The sequence below is a fragment of the Trachypithecus francoisi genome, unplaced genomic scaffold (assembly GCF_009764315.1).
Source record: "Trachypithecus francoisi isolate TF-2019V2 unplaced genomic scaffold, Tfra_2.0 Lachesis_group15, whole genome shotgun sequence".
Lineage (NCBI taxonomy): Eukaryota > Metazoa > Chordata > Mammalia > Primates > Cercopithecidae > Trachypithecus > Trachypithecus francoisi.
In genome coordinates, this window is record NW_022681460.1 from 55,769,376 (window position 1) to 55,790,210 (window position 20,835).

The 20,835-nt window shown below is 46.4% G+C and overlaps 1 protein-coding gene and 1 long non-coding RNA gene across 3 annotated transcripts; one reads left to right on the plus strand and one right to left on the minus strand.

The window, feature by feature from the left end:
* Window positions 1–274: 274 nt before the first annotated feature.
* Window positions 275–18,984, minus strand: LOC117097218. The gene is made up of 4 exons (XR_004442860.1): window positions 18,829–18,984; window positions 15,810–15,909; window positions 8,253–8,332; window positions 275–313 (listed from the first exon to the last, which is right to left on the minus strand). It is a non-coding gene; the product is annotated as an uncharacterized LOC117097218 (long non-coding RNA).
* Window positions 14,859–15,636, plus strand: LOC117097217 (ubiquitin-conjugating enzyme E2 C-like). Of its 2 annotated transcripts, XM_033234906.1 has the most exons (2): window positions 14,859–15,057; window positions 15,235–15,636. In XM_033234906.1, the coding sequence occupies exons 1-2, from the start codon at window positions 14,905–14,907 to the stop codon at window positions 15,442–15,444; spliced, it is 363 nt and encodes a 120-aa protein (XP_033090797.1). In that variant the 5' UTR covers window positions 14,859–14,904; the 3' UTR covers window positions 15,445–15,636. The 2 variants fall into 2 exon arrangements, with proteins under 2 accessions (XP_033090797.1, XP_033090796.1); XM_033234905.1 differs by having other exon boundaries at window positions 14,859–15,636.
* Window positions 18,985–20,835: the final 1,851 nt, after the last annotated feature.

Here is a 20,835-nt window from a genome sequence, read left to right on the forward strand (position 1 = left end):
CACCTCTAGGGCTTCACACACAGTATTCTTTGGTCATAAACACCCTCCACCACCAAGTCATTTCATTTGGCAAACTCCTACATCTTCATATGCTCTGAGCTTCAGCTTTCATGCAGGAAGCTTGCCATGACCGCCGAGGATGGCTCAGAGTCCTGGGGCTTCTATTGCGCCCTGCCAACCCTCTTATCACGCATTTCACACTGAATTGGAAATGCCAGTTCCCTTGTCATGTCATTCTCCTGCCTCAGCCTCCCGAGTAGCTGGGACTACAGGCGCCTGATACCACGTCCGGCTAATTTTTAAACTATTTAAACTGGAAAAAAATGAAACAAAATAAAGTTTAAAATAGAAAAATTAGCTAGGCATAATAGTAACTACTTGTAGTCTCAGCTATTCTGGAGGCTGAGGTGGGAGGATGACTTGAGCCCAGGAGGTTAAGACTGCAGTGAGTCATGATTCGCATCACTGCACTCCAGCCTGAGTACCAGAGTGAGACCCTGTCGGAAAGGGAAAGGGAAGGGGAAGGGAGAGGAAGGGGAATGGGAAAGGGAGAGGAAGGGGAAGGGAAGGGGAAGGGGAAGGGGAGGGGAAGGGAAGGGGAGGGGAAGGGAAGGTGAAGGGGAAAGCGAAGGGGAAGGGAAGAGAAAGGGGAAGGGAAGGGGAACAGAAGGGAAGGAAAGGGAAGGGGAAGGGAAGGGGAAGAGAAGAGAAGAGAAGGGAAGGGGAAGGGGAAGGGGAAGGGGAAGGGGAAGGGAAGGGGAGGGAAGGGAAGGGGAAGGGAAGGGGGAGGGGAAGGGAAGGGGGAGGGGAAGGGAAGGAAAGCGGGGAGGGGAAGGGAATGGGGAGGGTGAGGGGAAGGGAAGGGGAAGGGGAGGGGAGGGGAGGGAAGGGGAAGGGGAGGGAAATGGGAAGGGGGAGGGGAAGGGGGAGGGGAAGGGGAAGGGGAAGGGAAAGGGAGGGGAAATGGAAGGGAAGGGAGAAGGGGTGGGGGAATGGGAAGGGGGAGGGGAAGGAGGGGGGAGGGGGAAGGAGAGGGGAAGGAGAAGGGGAATGGGAGGGGAAGGAGAAAGGAAGTGAAGGGAAGGGGAGGGAAAGAGGAAGGAGAAAGGAAGGGAAGGGGAAGGGGAAGGGAAGGGGAGGGGAAGGGAAGGGGAAGAGGAAGGAGAAAGGAAGGGAAGGGAAAGGGAGGGGAGGGGAGGGGAAGGGGAAGAGGGAGGGGGAGGGGAAGGGAAGGGGAGGGGAGGAGGGGAGGGGAAGGGAAGGGGAGGGAAGGGGAGGGAAGGGGAGGGAAGGGGAGGGAAGGGGAAGGGAGAGGAAGGGGAATGGGAAAGGGAGAGGAAGGGGAATGGGAAAGGAAGGGGAGGGGAAGGAGGAGGGGAGGGGAAGGGGGAGGGGAGGCGAAGGGGAGGGGAAGGAGAAATGAAGGGAAGGGGAGGGAAGGGGAAGAGGAAGGGGAGGGGAGGGGGAGGTGAAGGGGAAGGAGGAGGGAGAGGGGAAGGGGAGGGGAGGGGAGAGGAAGGGGAAGGGGGAGGGGAGGAGAGGGGAGGGGAGAGGAAGGGGAAGGGGGAGGGGAGGAGAGGGGAGGGGAAGGGGAAGGGGAAAGGGAGAAGGGAAGGCTCACTGCAACCTCTGCCACCTGGGTTCAAGGAATTCTACTGCCTCAGCCTCCCGAATAGCTGGGATTACAGGTGCCTGCCACCATGCCTGGCTAATTTTTGTATTTTTGTAGAGATGGGGCTTTACCATGTTGGCCAGGCTGGTCTTGAACTCCTGACCTCAGGTGATCCGCCTGCCTCAGCCTCCCAAAGTGCTGGGATTACAGGCATAAGCCACCACACCGGGCTAAGTTGGCCTACTTTGTAAATGTGATTTTTAAAAATAATATTTCCCTAATCAAGGGATACCGCGGCTGCAATTATTTCGATTACTAGAAGCTAATGAAGAATTAGTGACACCTTGTGGCAAAAGCTTATTAATTCATGTTCTACTGCTACCCATTTTCAGAGATGTCCAAAGGCTTCATGCACTTCACTAAGAAGTTAAGACAAGAGCAAAACTTTGGAAAGAATAATCTAGGGTTGCAACTCTACCTCTGTAACTAGATTCTCTCCTCAATAACTCTACATGGGCTTCAGTCCCCTCCTCTTCACAGAATCTGTGTGACTTCAAGTTCACAGATGACTTCCAGGTTGGCAAACCCAATGATTACTTCTCAAGTCTCATCTTTCTCAGCTTCTCAGTGACATTTGACCAGGTTGAACACACTGTTCCTAAAACCCTTGGATTTTACAAAATCAGTTTCCCTTCTCCTTTAAAATGTTGTAAAGCCATCTAACTGCTCATGAGTACCAAATTTATATCTCTAGTTCCACTGAACTTCAGACTCACATCTCTAACCTGCCAATGTGACATATGTATTTGGATGTCCAATAGCATCTGTCCAAAACAAAACTCTTGGTTTCCTACTCTTTCCAACAATTGACTGCATCACAGTAAATAACATGATCATCCTGTCAGTTTAGTAAAGCCATAACCTTAGCAGTCGTTCTGTAATCCTCCACTACTTACTATTCGTAAGTGGCAGTGAGGAGTAGAGGAATAAAAGAAGCTTCTTTTCTTGGATCAATTGTATACCCCTGCTATTCACTCATTCAAAAAACTATTCTAACCAAACATTAAGTAATATGGTAGGACTACAAATACAAACAGAACATGATCCCTACCCTCAAGGAACTCATGGCCTAGTAGAAGCAAACATGTTAGCAAATCATTATAAAAGTCATGTCCAAATATATTGGGAGAACGCGCTCCCGATGTTTAACATGGGTTCTTTTCTATTTCCTAAATGTCTCAGCTGGGTTGAGAAATAAAGGGAAAGAGCACAAGAGAGAGAAATTTAAAGCTGGGTGTCCGGGGAAGACAACTCATGTCGGCAGGATCCGTGATGTTCCCCGAGCTGTAAAACCAGCAAGTTTTTATTAGTGATTTTCAAAAGGGGAGGGAGTGCACGAATAGGGTGTGGGTCACAGAGACCACATACTTCACAAGGTAATAAAATATCACAAACCAAATGGAGGCAGGGTGAGATCACAGGACCACCGGATGACAAGAAATTAAAATTGCTAATGCATTGTCATTGATAACATCTTATCAGGAAACAGGGTTTGAGAGCAGATAACCTGTCTGACCACAATTTATTAGGTGGGAATTTTCCTCCACCTGATAAGCCTGGGAGTGCTATAGGAGACTGGGGTTTATTTCATCCCTTCAGCTTAGACCATAAAAGATGCCTTAAAAAGGGGCCGTCTAGGCCGGGCGCGGTGGCTCAAGCCTGTAATCCCAGCACTTTGGGAGGCCGAGACGGGTGGATCACGAGGTCAGGAGATGGAGACCATCCTGGCTAACACGGTGAAACCCCGTCTCTACTAAAAATACAAAAAACTAGCCGGGCGAGGTGGCGGCGCCTGTAGTCCCAGGTACTTGGGAGGCTGAGGCAGGAGAATGGCGTGAACCCGGGAGGCGGAGCTTGCAGTGAGCTGAGATCCGGCCACTGCACTCCAGCCTGGGTGACAGCGAGACTCCGTCTCAAAAAAAAAGGGGGCCGTCTATAGGCCTACCTTCAGGGCGCATTCTCTTTCTCAGGGATGTTCCCTGCTGAGAAAAAGAATTCAGCAATATTTCTCCTCTTTGCTTATGAAAGAGGAGAAATATAGCTCTGTTCCGTCCGGCACACCGGTGGCCAGTTCAAAGTTACCTCTGTTGTTCCCTGAATATCGCTGTTATCCTGTTCTTTTTTAAGATGCCCAGATTTCATATTGTTCAAACACACATGCTCTACAAACAATATGTGCAGCTGACACCATCACAGGGTCCTGAAGCGACCTTCATCCTCCTCAACTTACAAAGAAGATGACGGGATTAAGAGATTAAAGTAAAGACAGGCATAGGAAATCACAGGGGTATTCATTGGGGAAGTGATAAGTCTCCATGAAATCTTCACAATTTATGTTCACAGATTACAGTAAAGACAGGTGTAAGAAATTACAAAAGTATTAATTTGGGGAACTCATAAATGTCCATGAAATCTTCATAATTTATGTTCTTCTGCCGAGGCTTCAGCCGGTCCTTCTGTTCGGGGTCCCTGACTTCCCGCAACACAAGTAAAAGATGGCGTGGCTGCAGACTATATGAACCCAAGTTAGAGGCATCAGAAATGCCTTCCTGGCTGGGCGCTGCGGCTCACGCCTGTAATCCCAGCACTTTGGGAGGCCGAGGAGGGTGGATTACCTGAGGTCAGGAGTTCAAGATCAGCCTGACCAACATGGAGAAATCCTGTCTCTACTAAAAATACAAAATTAGCTGGGTGTGGTGGCACATGCCCATAATCCCAGCTACTTGGGAGGCTGAGACAGGAGAATTGCTTGAACCCGGGAGGCGGAGGTTGCAGTGAGCTGAGATAGCACCATTGCACTCCAGCCTGGGTGACAAGCAGTGAAACTGTCTCAAAAAAAAAGAAATGCCTTCCTGGAGAAAACAACAGGAGCTGAGGTTTAAAAGAGGAGTAGAAGAAAAATCCAGGAAAAGGGACAAGGAAAAATCATAAAGCACAAACACAGCATGGAAACATGATAGTTCGTGCAGTGGGACCGCATGCATTCAGCTCTGCTGAGAAAAAAAGTACAAGACAGAAATCAGTGAGATGTGAAATCAGAAAAATACGCAGTAACCAGGTAGTGGCAGGCTTATAGCATAGTTTAAGAAACTTGAACTTATTAGGCGGTGGGTTATGGAGCAAGCATGGTCAAGGATGCGTTTCTCTTAGATTATTGTTTGGTTCCATAGACGATTTAATTTAGACTACATGGGGTCAGAATGACGAAGTCAAGGGCTGGTGGGAATAGGAAGGATACAAAAAAGAGGATCCAGAAGCAAGAAACACTGAGGAAGTAAAACGGACAGGACTTGGTGATTATTGGGATATAGAGAATGAGGGGAGGTAGAACAAGCAAAAGGGGCAAGAAATGGGGGAACTGGGAGTGGAAGGACAATGAACATCATAAGCTGATGCTTTCTTGTGTAAGTTCTAGAGTCCAGCAGTCAAGGGCTTAAGTCTTGGTCCTGTCACTTGCTTGCTATATGACTTTGGTAAGTTATTTCAACTTCTCTAAATTTAAGTTCCTTGCAAATTAAATGGGAATAATATCAGAATCTACCTCATTGTTAGACTGGGATTGTTATAGTAACTAAATGAAATCAGGTATGTAAAGTGCTTAGCATAGTGCCTGCTAATCAGAAACACCTATTGATTAAAGAATTTTAAAATGATTATCTGACTACGTCTGTGGTCATAGATCTACCTTTTCTCTTCTTACTAGGGATGAATTGTCCATGTTTCTAGGCAAGGCCAGTCCCTCAACTTACACACAAGAACTTATTCGTTTTTGCCAACATCATTCCACCAATTCTTCCCTCCATCCCACACCATCCATTCCACCCTCTCTCCTGAATCACTTCTAGAAACATATACACATAGTCAATTCTCCCGTTACAAAATATTGAACCTTTTCTTGACTCAATGTCCCTTTAACTACCAGCCCATTTCTTTCTTCTTTCCTTGAGTCATAAATTGCTCTTCTGCCACTCGTTTCAGGATCCATTATAACTGAACTTTCTCTTCTATAACTTCATGAAAGTTGCCTTTTTTCAGATTACCAGTGACTTCTATGTTGCTAGATCCAGTGTTCTTATCTTGCTTAGCACGTGTATAGCATTAGACATAGCTCATTACTCCCTTCTCCTTGAAACACTTTCATTACTTAACTCCTAGGTGAGTAGGTGTTCTGTATTTTCTACCATTTCTTTGATCCTCTTTTGCAGTCTCCTTTGCTGATTATTCCTCATCTTTCCAAACTCTAAATATTAGAATACTCAAGGCCTTATCTCTCTACACTCCCTTGGTAATCTTATCAAGTCTCATGGCTGTTGATTCAAAAATCCACTTCTCTAACCCAGACCAATCTCCTGAAACTCTAGATTCCCATGTCCAACTGTCTACTCAACCTCTCCACTTGGATGACTAACATGCCTTCCAAGCTTGATGTGCCCCAGACCAAGCTGCTAATGCTCACTCCAATAATGGCTCCTCCCCAGCGTTCCCTGTATCACTAAATGGCAACTCCATTCTTCTAGGTACTCTAGTCAACAACCTTATCATGGCCTCTAGCTACAATCGAAAAACTTAAATTAAACCAGTCCTCTCATGGGAATAAGCATAAAAGCTGAACATTTAAAAAAGCACACATAACAAAAACTACACAGGCTGTTTGAAGGCACTGGAGAGCAACCAAGATGGTCAAGACATGAGAGCCTGGGATCCCAGGAAGAAGAGAGATGCAAAAAGTGATACAGAACTTTTCCATTGCTTTTTCTTATTAGGGCATTTGCTGAGTTTTGTGCAGGGCATTATGGTGAGCAGAAAGCAGTGAGCAGAGACCTGGAGGTATTGGGGACCTTTCAGATATGGGGAGATAAAAAATTGGAGTTGAAAACTGCTGACAGGACTTGAAGAGACAAGATCTCAAAGAAAGAAGGACCATAAAGAAGCCAGTCTGACATTTTGCTTGGCTTTTATCCTTGAGGTATTTGCTGAATTCTAAGCTGTAAGAGCACCAGAAATCAAGAAACCAAACAGTTGCTAAATAGTTAAAATGCTAAGTGTACATTTCAACAGTCTCACAGAGCTGGGGGTACAAAAATTGGAGTTCAAGGTCACCCAAAGATGGGGACCTGTTAAATATCGCAGATGTTCATGCTGAGAAAGAACAGAAAGGCCTAGCTCTGGGATAAGACCAAACCAGAAAATGATCAGCCCTCACAAAGTCTGAATCCCTGACAAAAGGTCATCTGAGGCTGAGCACAGGGGCTCATGCCTGTAATCTCAGCACTTTGGGAAGCCAACGCAGGTGGATCACTTGAGGTCAGGAGTTCGAGACCAGCCTGATCAACATGGTGAAACCCAGTCTCTACTAAAAAAATACAAAATTGGCCAGGCATGGTGGTGCATACCTGTAATCCCAGCTACTTGGGAGGCTGAGACAGGAGAATGGCTTGAACCTGGGAGGTGGAGGCCGCAGTGAGCCAATATGGCACCATTGTACTCCAGCCTGGGCAACAAGAGCAAAACTCCACCTAAAAAAAAAAAAAAAAGGCATCTGTTCCTACTCTAATTGCTTGCCAGAATAAAATTAATCCTTTCTGGAAAAAGACAACATCAGCCACAGTCTCTATGCAATTTTTTTTTTTTTTTTTTTTTGCCAGAGCCTCTATGTGATTTTTTTCTGCACAATGTCCAACATTTAATCAGAAACCTTAGGTTCATCTCTTATGCATTTCTCTCATGTACCACATCATGTCCAATCTGTTCTACCTTCAAAATTGAGCTGGGATCTTCCCACCACTTTTGGCCCAGATCCAGAACCAAGCTCCACCAAAAGCAAGGCAGTCTGCCCCCCGGACATGGCCTCAGCACTGACTGACCGCACCTCTCAGGCCCGAGCACCACACCTACACCAGATCTAAGCCACTCTCTCAGCAGCCTTATTGAGAGCAGCTTCCTATCTGGTATCTCTGTTTCTGCCTTTGCCCCACTTCAGTCTATTCTCAACCAAGCAACTAGAAAAAACAAATGTTTTTAATCAAACTATGTCAAACTTTTACTCAAAACCCTTTAGGGACTTTTAACCCTAGAGTAAAACCTAAAGTCCTTTCACTGACCTACAACAAGGCGCACGGCCCGGCCTCTGACTTCATCTCCGAATGCTTCTCTGCTCCACTCACTCTTACTCCCATCCCCAACATGGCTTCCTGCCTTAGAACTAGGAATTGGCTGCTTCCTTGACCTAGAATGCTGTGCCAATTAGTATCAATTTTCATTTCTTCACCTCCTTCATGTCTTTACTCAAACGTCACCTTCTCAATGAAGCCTTCTCTGAAAATTGCTAGGTCTCCCATGCCCCAGCACCTAGCCTTCTTTCCTGCTTTATTTTGCCTTAGCTATTATAATTATCTAACACACATAATGTACTCACTTTTCTTGTTTGTATGACTCCTCCACTAGAATACAAATTCTGTCAAGGCAGGAGTTTTAATCTGTTGTTTGGTTTTGTTTTTCACTGCTATATCCCCACGAACACAAGGGGAGTGGGGGTGAGGGACAAGAAAACAACAGTGCTTGGCACATACTAGATACTCACAACTATTTGTGGAATGAATCATTCAGTTTCAGATCATCCAAGAGTTGTCCAGAAAATAGTCAGATATCCAGGACTGTCACCTGAAGGAGAAGTCTAGGTTAGAGATACATCCTTTGTTGCCCTGAGTATATAGGTGGTACTAGAAATTATAGATGTGAAATGGGACTGCCCTGGGAGAAAGGAGAAGAAGAGAAACAGGTTGTGGATAAAAACTTGTACAGGCCAGGCGCGGTGGCTCACGCCTGTAATCCCAACACTTTGGGAGGCTGAGGAGGGCGGATCACGAGGTCAAGAGATCAAGATCATCCTGGCCAACATGGTGAAACCCCACCTCTACTAAAAATACAAAAATTAGCTGGGCAGGGTGGCATGCGCCTGTAGTCCCAGCTACTCAGGAGGCTGAGGCAGGAGAATCACTTGAACCAGGGAGGCGGAGGTTGCAGTGAGCTGAGATCACACCACTGCACTGCAGCCTGGCAACAGAGTGAGAGTCCATCTCAAAAAAAAAAAAAAAAAAACTTGTACAAGAACCTATAGTGGCTATCAATTTCTTTATAAAGCCCACTGTGGCCGGTATTGCACTACTGGTTACTGTCATGCACGTCCGTGTGAAGAGACTACCAGACAGGCTTTGTGTGAGCAATAAAGATTTTTAATCACCCGGGTGCAGGCGGGCTGAGTTCAAAAAGAGCATCAGCGAAGGGAGATGGGGTGGGGCCGTTTTATAGGATTTGGGTAGGTAAAGGAAAATTACAGTCAAAGGGGGGTTTTCTCTGGTGGGGAGGAGTGGGGGTCACAAGGTGCTCAGTGGGGGAGCTTTTTTGAGCCAGGATGAGCCAGGAAAAGGAATTTCACAAGGTAATGTCATCACTTAAGGCAAGAACCGGCCATTTTCACTTCTTTTGTGGTGAGATGTCATCAGTTAAGGCAAGGACCGGTCATTTTCACTTCTCTTATGGTGGAATGTCATCAGTTAAGGCAGGAACAGGCCATTTTCACTTCTTTTGTGATTCTTCAGTTACTTCAGGTCATCTGGGTGTATACGTACAGGTCACAAGGGATATAATGGCTCAGCTTTGGCTCAGAGGCCTGACATTCCTGTCTTCTAATATTAATAAGAAAAATAAAACAAAATAGTTTTATTTTTGTGTTGGGGTGGCAAAAATTTTGGGGGGGTGGTACAGAGAGATAATGGGCAATGTTTCTCAGGGCTGCTTTGAGCAGGATTAGGGGTGGCGTGGGAACCTAGAGTGGGAGAGATTAAGCTGAAGGAAGATTTTATGGTAAGGGGTGATACTGTGGGGTTGTTAGAAGAAACAATTGTCATATAGAATGATTGCAGATGGCCTGGATACGATTTTGGATGAACTGAGAAACTAAACGGAAGATCCAAGGTCCTAATGAAAGAAGGAGAAAATAGGTATTAAAGGACTGAAAATTGGGAGGATCCAGGACATCCAATTAGAGAGTGCCCAAGGGGGTTCAGCGTAATTACTTGCTTGGTTAGCAAGTTTTTGGGCTCTATCCTTGAGTTTTTTTATGTTGTCATACACCAGGCCAGATTGATTCAGGTAAATACAACACTGTTCATTTAAGAATATACAGAATCCTCCTTTTTAGCAGTGAGTAAGTCAAGGCCTCGGTGGTTTTGGAGGACAACTGCAGCTCAAGAGTCAACTTGGGCCTGGAGGACTGAAAAAGTTTGTGATATGTCTGTGATGCTAGCAGAGAAATCATTTGTCACGGAAGGTCGTGACAAAGGTTGAAATGCCTGCTATTCCAGTACCGAGAGCAATAGTGGAGGCAGAAAGTCCTAAACCGACAAACAAGGGAATTAGTGGAATAACCCTTTTTTGTCATGTCGGTGTCATGAGGGGAACAGGGAGCTCTTCGGTCCCATTTGCAAATTGAATTTTGGGAGTAAGGAAAACTAGTGTGCATGTGCCTGTCCAATTACCAGGCAGACACATGTAGGTAGAGGATCCACAGAGGAAGAAGAGACCTTGTGCGAGGCAAAACTGGAGATGCAAAGTAAAAAGATGAGAGGGAGTGCTGAAGAAGGTGTCTTGTAGCCAGACTCCTAGGGATCCAGCTAGGGAGGCAGCCGTCAGAGGTTGTAATGGGGACTGATGAGGTAACTGCGTAGAGGGGGAAGTTCAATTTTCATGGTGCGTGAGAAAACGTTGAGTATCTATGAGCAACCTTTCACTGTTATTTTCGGGGCTGGGTATAAGCAAACAAGAAGAGGGCCTAGGAGGAGAGTCTGACGAGCAAGGGGAAGGTAGCCAAGGATGGAGTGAAATACAGGTTGTGTGTCTTCCTAAGCAATAATTACTGCTAATGTTTTTCAGTTTGCCAGTACTGATAGAGGGCTTGTCTGTAATATGGAGCTGGAAGGCTCCAATTGTTTCAGTAATGTGCGTCCTTGGGCTTTGGAGATGGAGAGTAAAGGAACATCGAGAAGGTGAAAGGTTACCTAGAGGAATTCCAGTGAGTCTTTGCCGAGAGATACATAAAGGAGCGGCCACAGGAATGGTAGTTTGTGTTGTGAGAGGTCCACATATAGGGGGAGTAGAGTTAATGTAAGGAGAAAGGTTTTTTTTAGTAAGGGTGGAGGAGGGTGGCAGCTTGCTGATGTGAAATGTCTGGGGAGGTCTCGCTGGACCGTCTAGAAAGTAAAGGAGTTCCTCAGGAGGGTAAAGGTGAGGGCTGCTAAAGGAAGTTTGGAGGTGTAAGGAGACAGGGGATGTTGCCCAGTCTGCATGTAAGGCAGGGACAGCTGTGTAGGCCCTGGAAGAACGGGAAATGCAAAGCCAGCAGTTGTTCGCTAAGGAGGGATTAGAAACGACTATGAGAGAATGGGTAAGGTTGATAGTGTGGTGGAGATAGCTGGGGAGAGGTAGAGGGTGGCATAAGAATGGGAATGAGAATAAGAGTGAGTATAAAAGTAAAGAATAGAACTTTATCAGGGTAAAGGTATTGGAGGGTCCTCTGCCAGCAAAGATCATCTATCCACTCTAAGAGGGAGCTAAGAGTGGCAGTTTGGAGATAGCACCAGGAGATATCAGCTGTGACAGCTTGAAGAAACAGTGTAAACCAGCAGTGTAAACAAGAGTAGGGCATTTATAAGTAGTTGAGAACGGAGAATAGGAGTATGACTAGACAGAAGATAGTAGGGATGACTAATTTTTGCGGCTCAGTCCAAGTAGTGGGGGTGACTTCCTAAAGCCCTGATGCAAAAAGTAGGGTAAGGACGAACAGACCTAATAGAATGCAGGGATGTATTAGGCTCATAAGGGTCATTACTGTTCTTCAGAAATACGAGTGAGTTTAAGGGAAGTAGGGGAGAGTACTCGCAACTTCCAGGAGGGAGAGGAGAGATTAGGCTGGCTGTCCAATGGGCACAGCTTTATTCTGGAACAGTGAACCCAGTGGGGAGGATCCTGCAGGCGGATGGCAGTTGGGGTACTATAGATGACTAAGTAGGGTCCAGTCCACTGAGGTTGTAGAGTTTGAGGGGTCAGATTCTTAACAAGAACTGATCGTCCAGCTAGGGTGTCTTCATATGGCTGGGAATCTGGAGTAGGCAAGAGAAGATTAGCAGACTGATGAATTTCCTGTCTAGCCTGCTGGAAGACTGGAAGACAGTCGCCTAGAGGACTGGTGTCTGGGATGAGGTTGAGGCCAAGCAAGAAAGTGCATCCATATAAAAGTTCAAATGGACTGTACCCTGTAGCATCTCGAGGATAGGCTCTAATTCTGAGAAGGGCAAGAGGTAAAAGTACTGTCCAATCCTTTTTAAGTTGGAGGCTGAGTTTGGTGAGGTGTGTCTTTAAAAGACCATTAGTCCCTTCTACCTTTCGTGAAGGTTGGGGATAGTAAGGGATATGAAGATTCCACTGAATACCAAGAGCCTGAGAAACTGCTTGGGTGATTTGACTAGTAAAGGCTGGTCATTATCAGACCGTATAGAGGTGGGAAGGCCAAACCGAGGAATTGTGTCTGACAGAAGGGAAGAAATGACTGTGGTGGCCTTCTCAGACCCTGTGGGAAAGGCCTCTACCCATCCAGTGAAAGTATCTACCCAGACTAAGAGGTATTTTAGTTTTCTGACTCAGGGCATGTGAGTAAAGTCAATTTGCCAGTCCTGGGCAGGGGCAAATCCCTGAGCTTGATGTGTAGGAAAGGGAGGGGGCCTGAACAATCTCTGAGGGACAGTAGAATAGTAGATGGAACACTGAAAAGTGATTTCCTTGAGGACAGATTTCCATGATGGAAAGGAAATGAGAGGTTCTAAGAGACGGGCTAGCAGCTTGTAACCTACATGAAAGAGGTTTATGAAATGACGACAGAACAGAATGGGCCTGTGAGGCTGGAAGGAGGTATTTTCCTTGGTCTAAAAACCATTTGCCTTGTGTGGGAACAGATTGATAGGTGGAAGTTTCAGAGGGGGAGTAGGTGGGAGTGACCAATGTGAAAGAGAAAAACTGACCTTGAGGGACAGAAGTTGGAATGCTAGCTGCTAGTCTAGCCACCTTATCAGCATAAGCGTTGCCTAGAGCAATGGGCTCTGATGCCTTTTAATGCCCCTTGCAGTGAATGACTCCAGCTTCCTTTGAAAGTAAAGCAACCTTGAGCAGAGTTTTTATTAAACAGGCATTAATGATGGAGGACCCTTGTGTAGTGAGGAAACCTCTTTCAGCCCATATAACCACATGGTGGTGCAGAATATGGAAGGCATATTTAGAGTCAGTATAAATATTGATGCGTAGTCCTTTTGCAAGAGTGAGGGCCCAAGTTAAGGCAACTAGTTCAGCTTGCTGAGAGGTAGTGGAGTGGGGTCAGAGCGGTAGCCTCAATGACAGATGTGGAAGATATTATTGCATATCCTGCCTTTGCTGGTGAGTGGCGATTAGGCCTGCTGGAACGGCCATCAATAAACCAAGTGTGATCGGGGTGAGGAACAGGGAAGAAGGAAATGTAGGGAAATGGGGTGAATGTCAGGTGGATCTGAGAGATGCAGTCATGAGGGTCAGGTGTGGTATCCAGAATAATGTGGGAGGCCGGATTGAAGTACAGTCCAGGAACAATGGTAATTGTGGGAGACTAAACAAAGAGTGAGTATAGCTGAAAGAGCCAGGAAGCAGAAAGTATATGCGTCAGGTGTGAGAAAGAAAATAGATTTTGGAAGTTATGAGAGCTGTAGAGAATAAGTTGAGCATAGTTTGTGATTTTGAGAGCCTCTAAAAGTATTAGGGTGGCAGCAGCTGCTGCACAGAGACATGATGGCCAACCTAAAACAGTAAGCTTAAGTTGTTTGACAAAAAGGCTACAGGATGCAATCCCAGTCCTTGTGTAAGAATTCCGACTGCACAGCCCTGCACTTCGGCTATGTGTAATGAAAAGGGTTGGGATGAGTCAGGGAGCGCTAGGGTGGGGGCAGTCTCTAAAGCTGTCTTCAAGGAATGGAAAGAGCAGTGGGGAAAGGATTTATGATCTATGGGGTCAGCTAGGTTTCCTTTTGTGAGTTGATATAATGGTTTTGTTAGGATGGCAAAACCAGGTATTCAAAGTCGAAAGTATCCAACCACGCCTAGGAAGGAAAGGAGTTGTTGTCTTGTAGAAGGTGTTGGGGTTTGAGAGATCAGTCGGACACGACTGGCAGGGAAACCACGTGTGTTTTTATGAAGAATTATGCCGAGGTAGGTAACAGATGGAGAAGAAATTTGAGCTTTGGAGGGGGATACACGATATCCTTTGGAGAATAAATGCTGAAGGAGCAGAAGGGTGTCTTGTTGAGAATATTCAAAGGAGAGGCTACTAAGAAGAAGGCTATCAATATATTGAATAAGGTGAGAAGCAGAGGGGTGGAAAGAAAGTAAATCACGAGAAAGAGCTTGGCTGAAGTAATGAGGGCTGTCCCTGAAACCCTGCGGCAGCATAGCCCAGGTAAGCTGCTGGGACTGATGGGTGTCAGGGTCAGTCCAGGTGAAAGCAAAGAGAGGCTGGGATGGGGGGTGCAGGGGAATAGTGAAAAAAAAAGCATCTTTAAGATCAAGAATGGAATAGTGAGTTGTGGAGGAAGGTATTGAGGACAAAAGAGTGTACGGGTTTGGCACCACAGGGTGGACAGGCAAAACGATTTGGTTGATAAGGCGCAGATCCTGAACTAATCTGTAAGAGTTGTCTGGTTTTTGGACAGGTAAAATGGGGGAATTGTAAGGAGAGTTTATAGGTTTTAGAAGCCCATGCTGTAGCAGGTGAGTGATAACAGGTTTTAATCCTTTTAAAGCGAGCTGTGGGTTGGGATATTGGTGTTGAGCGGGGTAAGGGTGATTAGGTTTTAACGGGATGGTAATGGGCATGTGACTGGTTGCCAGGGAGGGAGTAGAGATATCCCACATTTGTGAGTTAAGGTTGGGGGATATGAGAGGAAGACGCAAAGGAGGCTTTGGGTTGGGAAGAAGGGCGGCAATGAGATGTGGCTGTAGTCAAGGAATAGTCAGTGAAGCAGATAATTTGGTTAAAATATCTTGGCCTAATAACGGAACTGGGCAGGTGGGGATAACTAAACAAGAGTGCATAAAAGAATGTTGTCCAGCAGTTGCAGTCGTGTTCTCCGAGTTCCTGTCTCTCTGCCAACGCCGCCCGGATGGCTTCCCAAAACCGCGACCCAGCAGCCACAAGCGTCACCGCCGCCCGTAAAGGAGCCGAGCCGAGCGGGGGCGCCGCCCAGGGTCCCGTGGGCAAAAGGCTACAGCAGGAGCTGATGACCCTCATGATGTCTGGCGATAAAGGGATTTCTGCCTTCCCTGAATCAGACAACCTTTTCAAATGGGTAGGGACCATCCATGGAGCAGCTGGAACAGTATATGAAGACCTGAGGTATAAGCTCTCACTGGAGTTCCCCAGTGGTTACCCTTACAATGCACCCACGGTGAAATTCCTCACACCCTGCTACCACCCCAACGTGGACACCCAGGGCAACATATGCCTGGACATCCTGAAGGACAAGTGGTCTGCCCTATATTACGTCAGGACCATTCTGCTCTCCATCCAGAGCCTTCTAGGAGAACCCAACATTGATAGTCCCTTGAACACGCATGCTGCCGAACTCTGGAAAAACCCCACAGCTTTTAAGAAGTACCTGCAAGAAACCTACTCAAAGCAGGTCACTAGCCAGGAGCCTTGACCCAGGCTGCCCAGCCTGTCCTTGTGTTGTCTTAATTTTTCCTTAGATGGTCTGTCCTTTTTGTGATTTCTGTATAGGACTCTGTATCTTGAGCTGTGGTATTATTTTTGTTTTGTTTTTGTCTTTTAAATTAAGCCTCGGTTGAACCCTTGTGATGTACATTAAATAAATGCATTTTGGTCCTTTTTTAGAAAAAAAAAAAGAATGTTGTCCAAGTTGGCACCAGAGTGGGGGAGTTTTAAGGGGTTTTGAAACTTGGCCGTCAATACCCACAACAGTTTTTGGGGCAAGGGAAACAGGCCCTTGAAAAGAAGGTAATGTGGAGTGGGTAGCACCCATATCGATTAAACAGGGGATGGACTTACCCTCCACTGTGAGTTACCCAAAGCTCAGCATCCATGATGGTCAGGGAGGCTTCTGAGGCGATCAGGCAGAGTCAATCTTCAGCCGCTAAACCAAGCACATCTGGGAAGGAGTCAGTCAGAGAGCCTTGGGCTAGAGCTTTAGGGGCTCTAAGAGTGGCTGCCAGGTGAGCGGGGCAGTCTGATTTCCTGTGGGTCTCTGCATAGATGGGACATGGCTTGGGAGGAATCCTAGGCTGCAGGCATTCCTTGGCCCAGTGACCAGATTTCTGGCACTTGAAGCAAGATCCTGATGGAGGAAGTCTTGTAGGAATGCTTCACTGCTGTGGCTTAGGCATGTGCAGCTTAGGCATTTTGAAGTTCTTGTATGCTGGAGGTGTGGCTGGATTTTGTCATAGCAGAGGCAAATAATTGTAACTCAGAAATGTGTTGCCATCTGGCTGCCTCCTCTCTGTTATTGTACACCTTGAAGGCGAGGTTGATTGATTCCTGTTATGGGGTTTGAGGGCCAGATTCTAATTTTTGAAGTTTTTTCCTAATGTCAGGAGTGGATTGGATGATAAAATGCATATTAAGAATAAGACGGCCTTCTGGCCCTTCTGGGTCTAGGGCGGTAAAGTGTCTAAGGGTTGCTGCTAAGCGGGCCATGAACTGGGCTGGGTTTTCATCTTTACCTTGGGTAGTTTCTTCAAGCTTGTCATAATTAACAGCTTTGTGAGCTGCCTTCTTAAGCCCTTCAACTAGGCAGGAAATCATGTAATCTCGCCTAGCTATACCTGGGGAATCTGATAGTTCCATTGGGGACCCTCTCGGAGAACTGCTCTAATGCCTTCCTGGGAGATCCTCTCGGAGAACTGCTCTAACAACCCCTTCCCGGAGGTCTGGCTCGTGAAGCTGGCGGTTATCAGCGTGAGATTGGACTAGAGAAAAAACTCTTTCCCATTCATCTGGGGAGAGGGTTGAAGTCAGGATGACATTTAAGTCACTCCAGGTTAAATTGTAGGACAGATTTAGATATTGGAATTCCTGTATATATTTAGTGGGGTCTGATGAGAAAGAGCCTAAACGCTGACTAATCTGAGAGAGGTCTGATAGAGAAAAAGGTACATGTACCCTAACTATGCCTTCAGCTCCAGCCACTTCTCTAAGAGGAAATTGTTGGGCAGGTAGGGAAGAGCTAGTTGCGGAACTAAACTGTAAGCCGGACCAGGTGTGAAGAGGGGAGGTGACAGAATGATTATAAGGTGGAGGAGCGGAGGCTGAGGAAGAATTGGGACTTGGCCTGGCGACTAGCAGCCTGGGGAGGAAGGGAGAGGTCAGATGGGTCTGTAGAAAAGGAAGACTAGAAAGACTCAGCGATGCTTGGGGTTGGGACTGAGGGGACAGGCGGGAGGGAAAGAAGGAGGATTTGGGAGGAATCGCATTGGGAACAGAGACTAGGGATGTTATGCCCAGAATGTTATGCCCAGACCGTTTGTTCCCCGAAGAAGACCACCAGAGTCCAGAGTCAAAGCCAAGCGGCAAGGATCTTTAATGCAAGTTCGAACTTGGTCCCTCCGTTCCACAACATACAAGAGGGCCTGGAACAATGCGTGCGCTTGCTTTTTATAGCTCGAGGTAAACAGGACTTGTCAGGTTACAGAGGAACAAGGCATTTCTCTAGGCTACAGCATTACAATTGGTTTACATGTTAATGTGAAGTTATGCTTTTAGCAGCCTTCTTATCGGTTCCTGCGCTTTTACAAACGGTTGTAACCTTATTGGAGCTTCCCCAGGTGTTGTTTTTCTTAATGTGTTTGTGTCGGGCAGGCATATGGGGCTCAGGACGTTGGGACAAAATAGAGGATTGTGTGTACTGGGCCCAGGACTAAGATATGTGGCAGACACTGGTATTAGAGCAGGACAGAGACTTTCACAACGTTTGTCCTTACAATGTCTGGAGTCTATAGATAACCTTAATCGGTTAGGTCCGGGGTCGATCTTTAACTAGGCTCAGGGCGCCGCCCGGGCTGTTTGCCTGTGGACTTCATTTCTGCCTCTTAGTCTCTTCATTTGATCTCTTTCAGGGAGGGAACAAAGTATGGAAATGCCTGCATGTCAGGCACCTCAGACCATTTGTCCATTTTTCAACAAAAATTATTTAGGTCTTGTAGGATGGAGAAATCAAAAATGCTGTTTTTTTGTCATTTAGAGCCATTGTCAAGTTTGTATTGGGTCCAAGCGGTGTTGCAGAAGAAAATAAGGCATTTAGGTTTTATGTCAGGTGTGAGTTGAAGAGGTTTTAAGTTTTGAGAACACAGGCTAAGGGAGAAGGAGGAGGAATGGAGGGTGGAAGGTTGCCCATTGTGAAGGAGGCAAGACCAGAGACAAGAGAGAGTAGAGGCACGGAGAGAAGGGGTCGGGGGGTTCTTGCCCTCCAGAAAAGCGGGAAAGGGGTCAGGATGCACAGATAAGGGGTCGGAGTCGGGGGGTTCTTGCTCTCCAGAAATGCGGGAAAGGGGTCCGGATGTGGAGATAAGGGGTTGGGGGGTTCCTGAGCTGCAGAAAAGCAGGAAAGGGGTCAAGGAGGTTCTTGCTCCCCAGAAAAGCGGAGACAGGGTAGAGACACAGAGAAAAGGGGTTGGGGGGTTCTTGCCCCACAGAAAACCGGAGAAGGGGTAGAGACACAGAGAGAAGGGGTTGGGGGATTCTTGCCCCCCAGAAAAGCGGTACTTGCCGCTAAGGGTGAAGGACCAAGGCAGGCGTCCCTGCGTGGTCAGACACCTCTGAAATGTGGGTGAATAATCTGGCAAGCGTCCCCACGTGATTAAACACGACAGGAAGACTGTCTTCCCAAGTCTGTGACCAGTGCCGGAGTTTTGGGTCCACAGATAAAACGCGTCTCACTTGTCTCTACCAGAAAAGGAAAGGAACTGAAATTAAGATAAGGGAGAGATTGAAGTGTGGCGCCAAGATTGAAAGGAGAAAGAGGTTGAGGGATAGTGAGAGAGGTTGGAGAAGAGAGTAAAAAGAGGCCGCTTACCAGATTTAAAATTGGTGAGATGTTCCTTGGGCTGGCCGGTCTGAGGACCCAAGTTCGTAGGTGGATCTTTCTCACAGAGCAAAGACTAGGAGGACAGGGGATTGATCTCCCAAGGGAGGTCCCCCGATCCAAGTCACGGCACCAAAATGTCACGTGTGTCTGTGTGAAGAAACCACCAAACAGGCTTTGTGTGAGCAATAAAGCTTTTTAATCACTTGGGTGCGGGCGGGCTGAGTCTGGAGAGTCAGTGAAGGGAGATAGAGGTGGGGCCGTTTTATAAGATTTGGGTAGGTAAAGGGAAATTACAGTCAAAGGGGGGTTGTTCTCTGGTGGGCAGGAGTGGGGGGGGAGGTCACAAGGTGCTCAGTGGGGGAGCTTTTTTGAGCCAGCATGAGCTAGGAAAAGTAATTTCACAAGGTAATGTCATCACTTAAGGCAAGGACTGGCCATTTTCCCTTCTTTTGTGGTGGAATGTCATCAGTTAAGGCAGGAATGGGTCATTTTCACTTCTTTTGTGATTCTTCAGTTACTTCAGGCCATCTGGGCATATACATGCAGGTCACAGGGGATATGATGGCTTAGCTTTAGCTCAGACGCCTGACAGTTACCCACTCAATACCCATTCTATTCTGCCCCAACATCATTCTAACAGAATTCATTCATCTCCTCCCTGGCCAAGCGTTTCTTGAAGGCCCGGAAAGACTGGTTAGCTGGTCTAACTCAAACATGGTGGTCTTACATACAGATCCTAAGCTTAAGTCAATATGATGTAATTCTGGTCAGTTGGGAGTTCACGAGGGGGTTTTGCTCTTCCAATAAAGACAAAAGAGAAGATACTTCTATTACTACCTTGTTGAAGCCAACAACCCAGGTGACAGAGTGGAAAGGCAGGGGAAAAAATGCGTTGTTGATAATGTGCTGAGCCCCCAAGTTAACCTCCAGGTTAACCAACCTGGGGGGTGTAAAATAATGAATTCCTTATTATTTCAGGACTGTCACCTGAGGGAGACAGTCCTTATTATTTCAGACACTTGGAATTGGTTTTTTTGTTACTTGAGGGAAAAAACATTCTAATTAATATGCTAGTTTTTATGGTTTCCACGATGTGGTGCCAGCCTTTCCTTCTCTAGATATTTCTAAAACTCATCTACACAGGTCTTACTTACAGTTTCCCAAATACACCTGGCACTTTTTGAGCCTTTGGTCAAGCCATTCCGAATGTACGACCCCCAAGAGGCTGGCCAGTTAAAATACTATCATTCATCAAACACAATTTAAATGTCACTTTCTCCTATAGCCCTTTCAGAAATTACCTCAAAATTAAATGATCAGACCTAAAATCTTTTGGGAGTGTTTTCGCCTCTAGAATTTACCATATACCTTTATGTTGGTGTTACTTATAGAATGCCTACCTCTGCTTTATGTCATAGATTTCAAAGTGGAGATTGGGTCCAGATTTTAATATAAAGGCTTACCATTTACCAGGCACAGCTCTAAGTATTAACGGTTTTAATCCTCAAGACAAAACCTAAATAGATAAATTCTTCCATTGCCACTTTGTGGATTAGGAAAATGAAGCACAAAAACATTTAACTTGCCTGAGGTTTCGGAGCTAGTACATTGTAGAATCTGGATTCAAATCAAGACAGCAATTAGCTGAATGAAGGTGTAACTGCAAATGCAAATAACTGATCACGAGGAATACACATTCACTCTCACAAGATACAAGATTTTTAACGTTGCCGATACTAAAAACAAAGCGTCTGCGTTTTTAAGCGCAGCCCCACCCCGCGATACTAGATTTATTCTTCAGAGCTGGGAGCCTGATGAAGGGGAACTATTCCTTTACATTTTTTAAGACTCAATAAATTGCCCACTTCTTTCCCAAAATGAGATGTCTGTTGGGGCGGCCCTTGTCGCTCCAATTGCTAAGGACACAGCGGTGAGCAGAGAAGGCAGGTGAGGAACTGCACGGACTCAGCGGCAGAGGGCGGCGGCAGCCCGCCC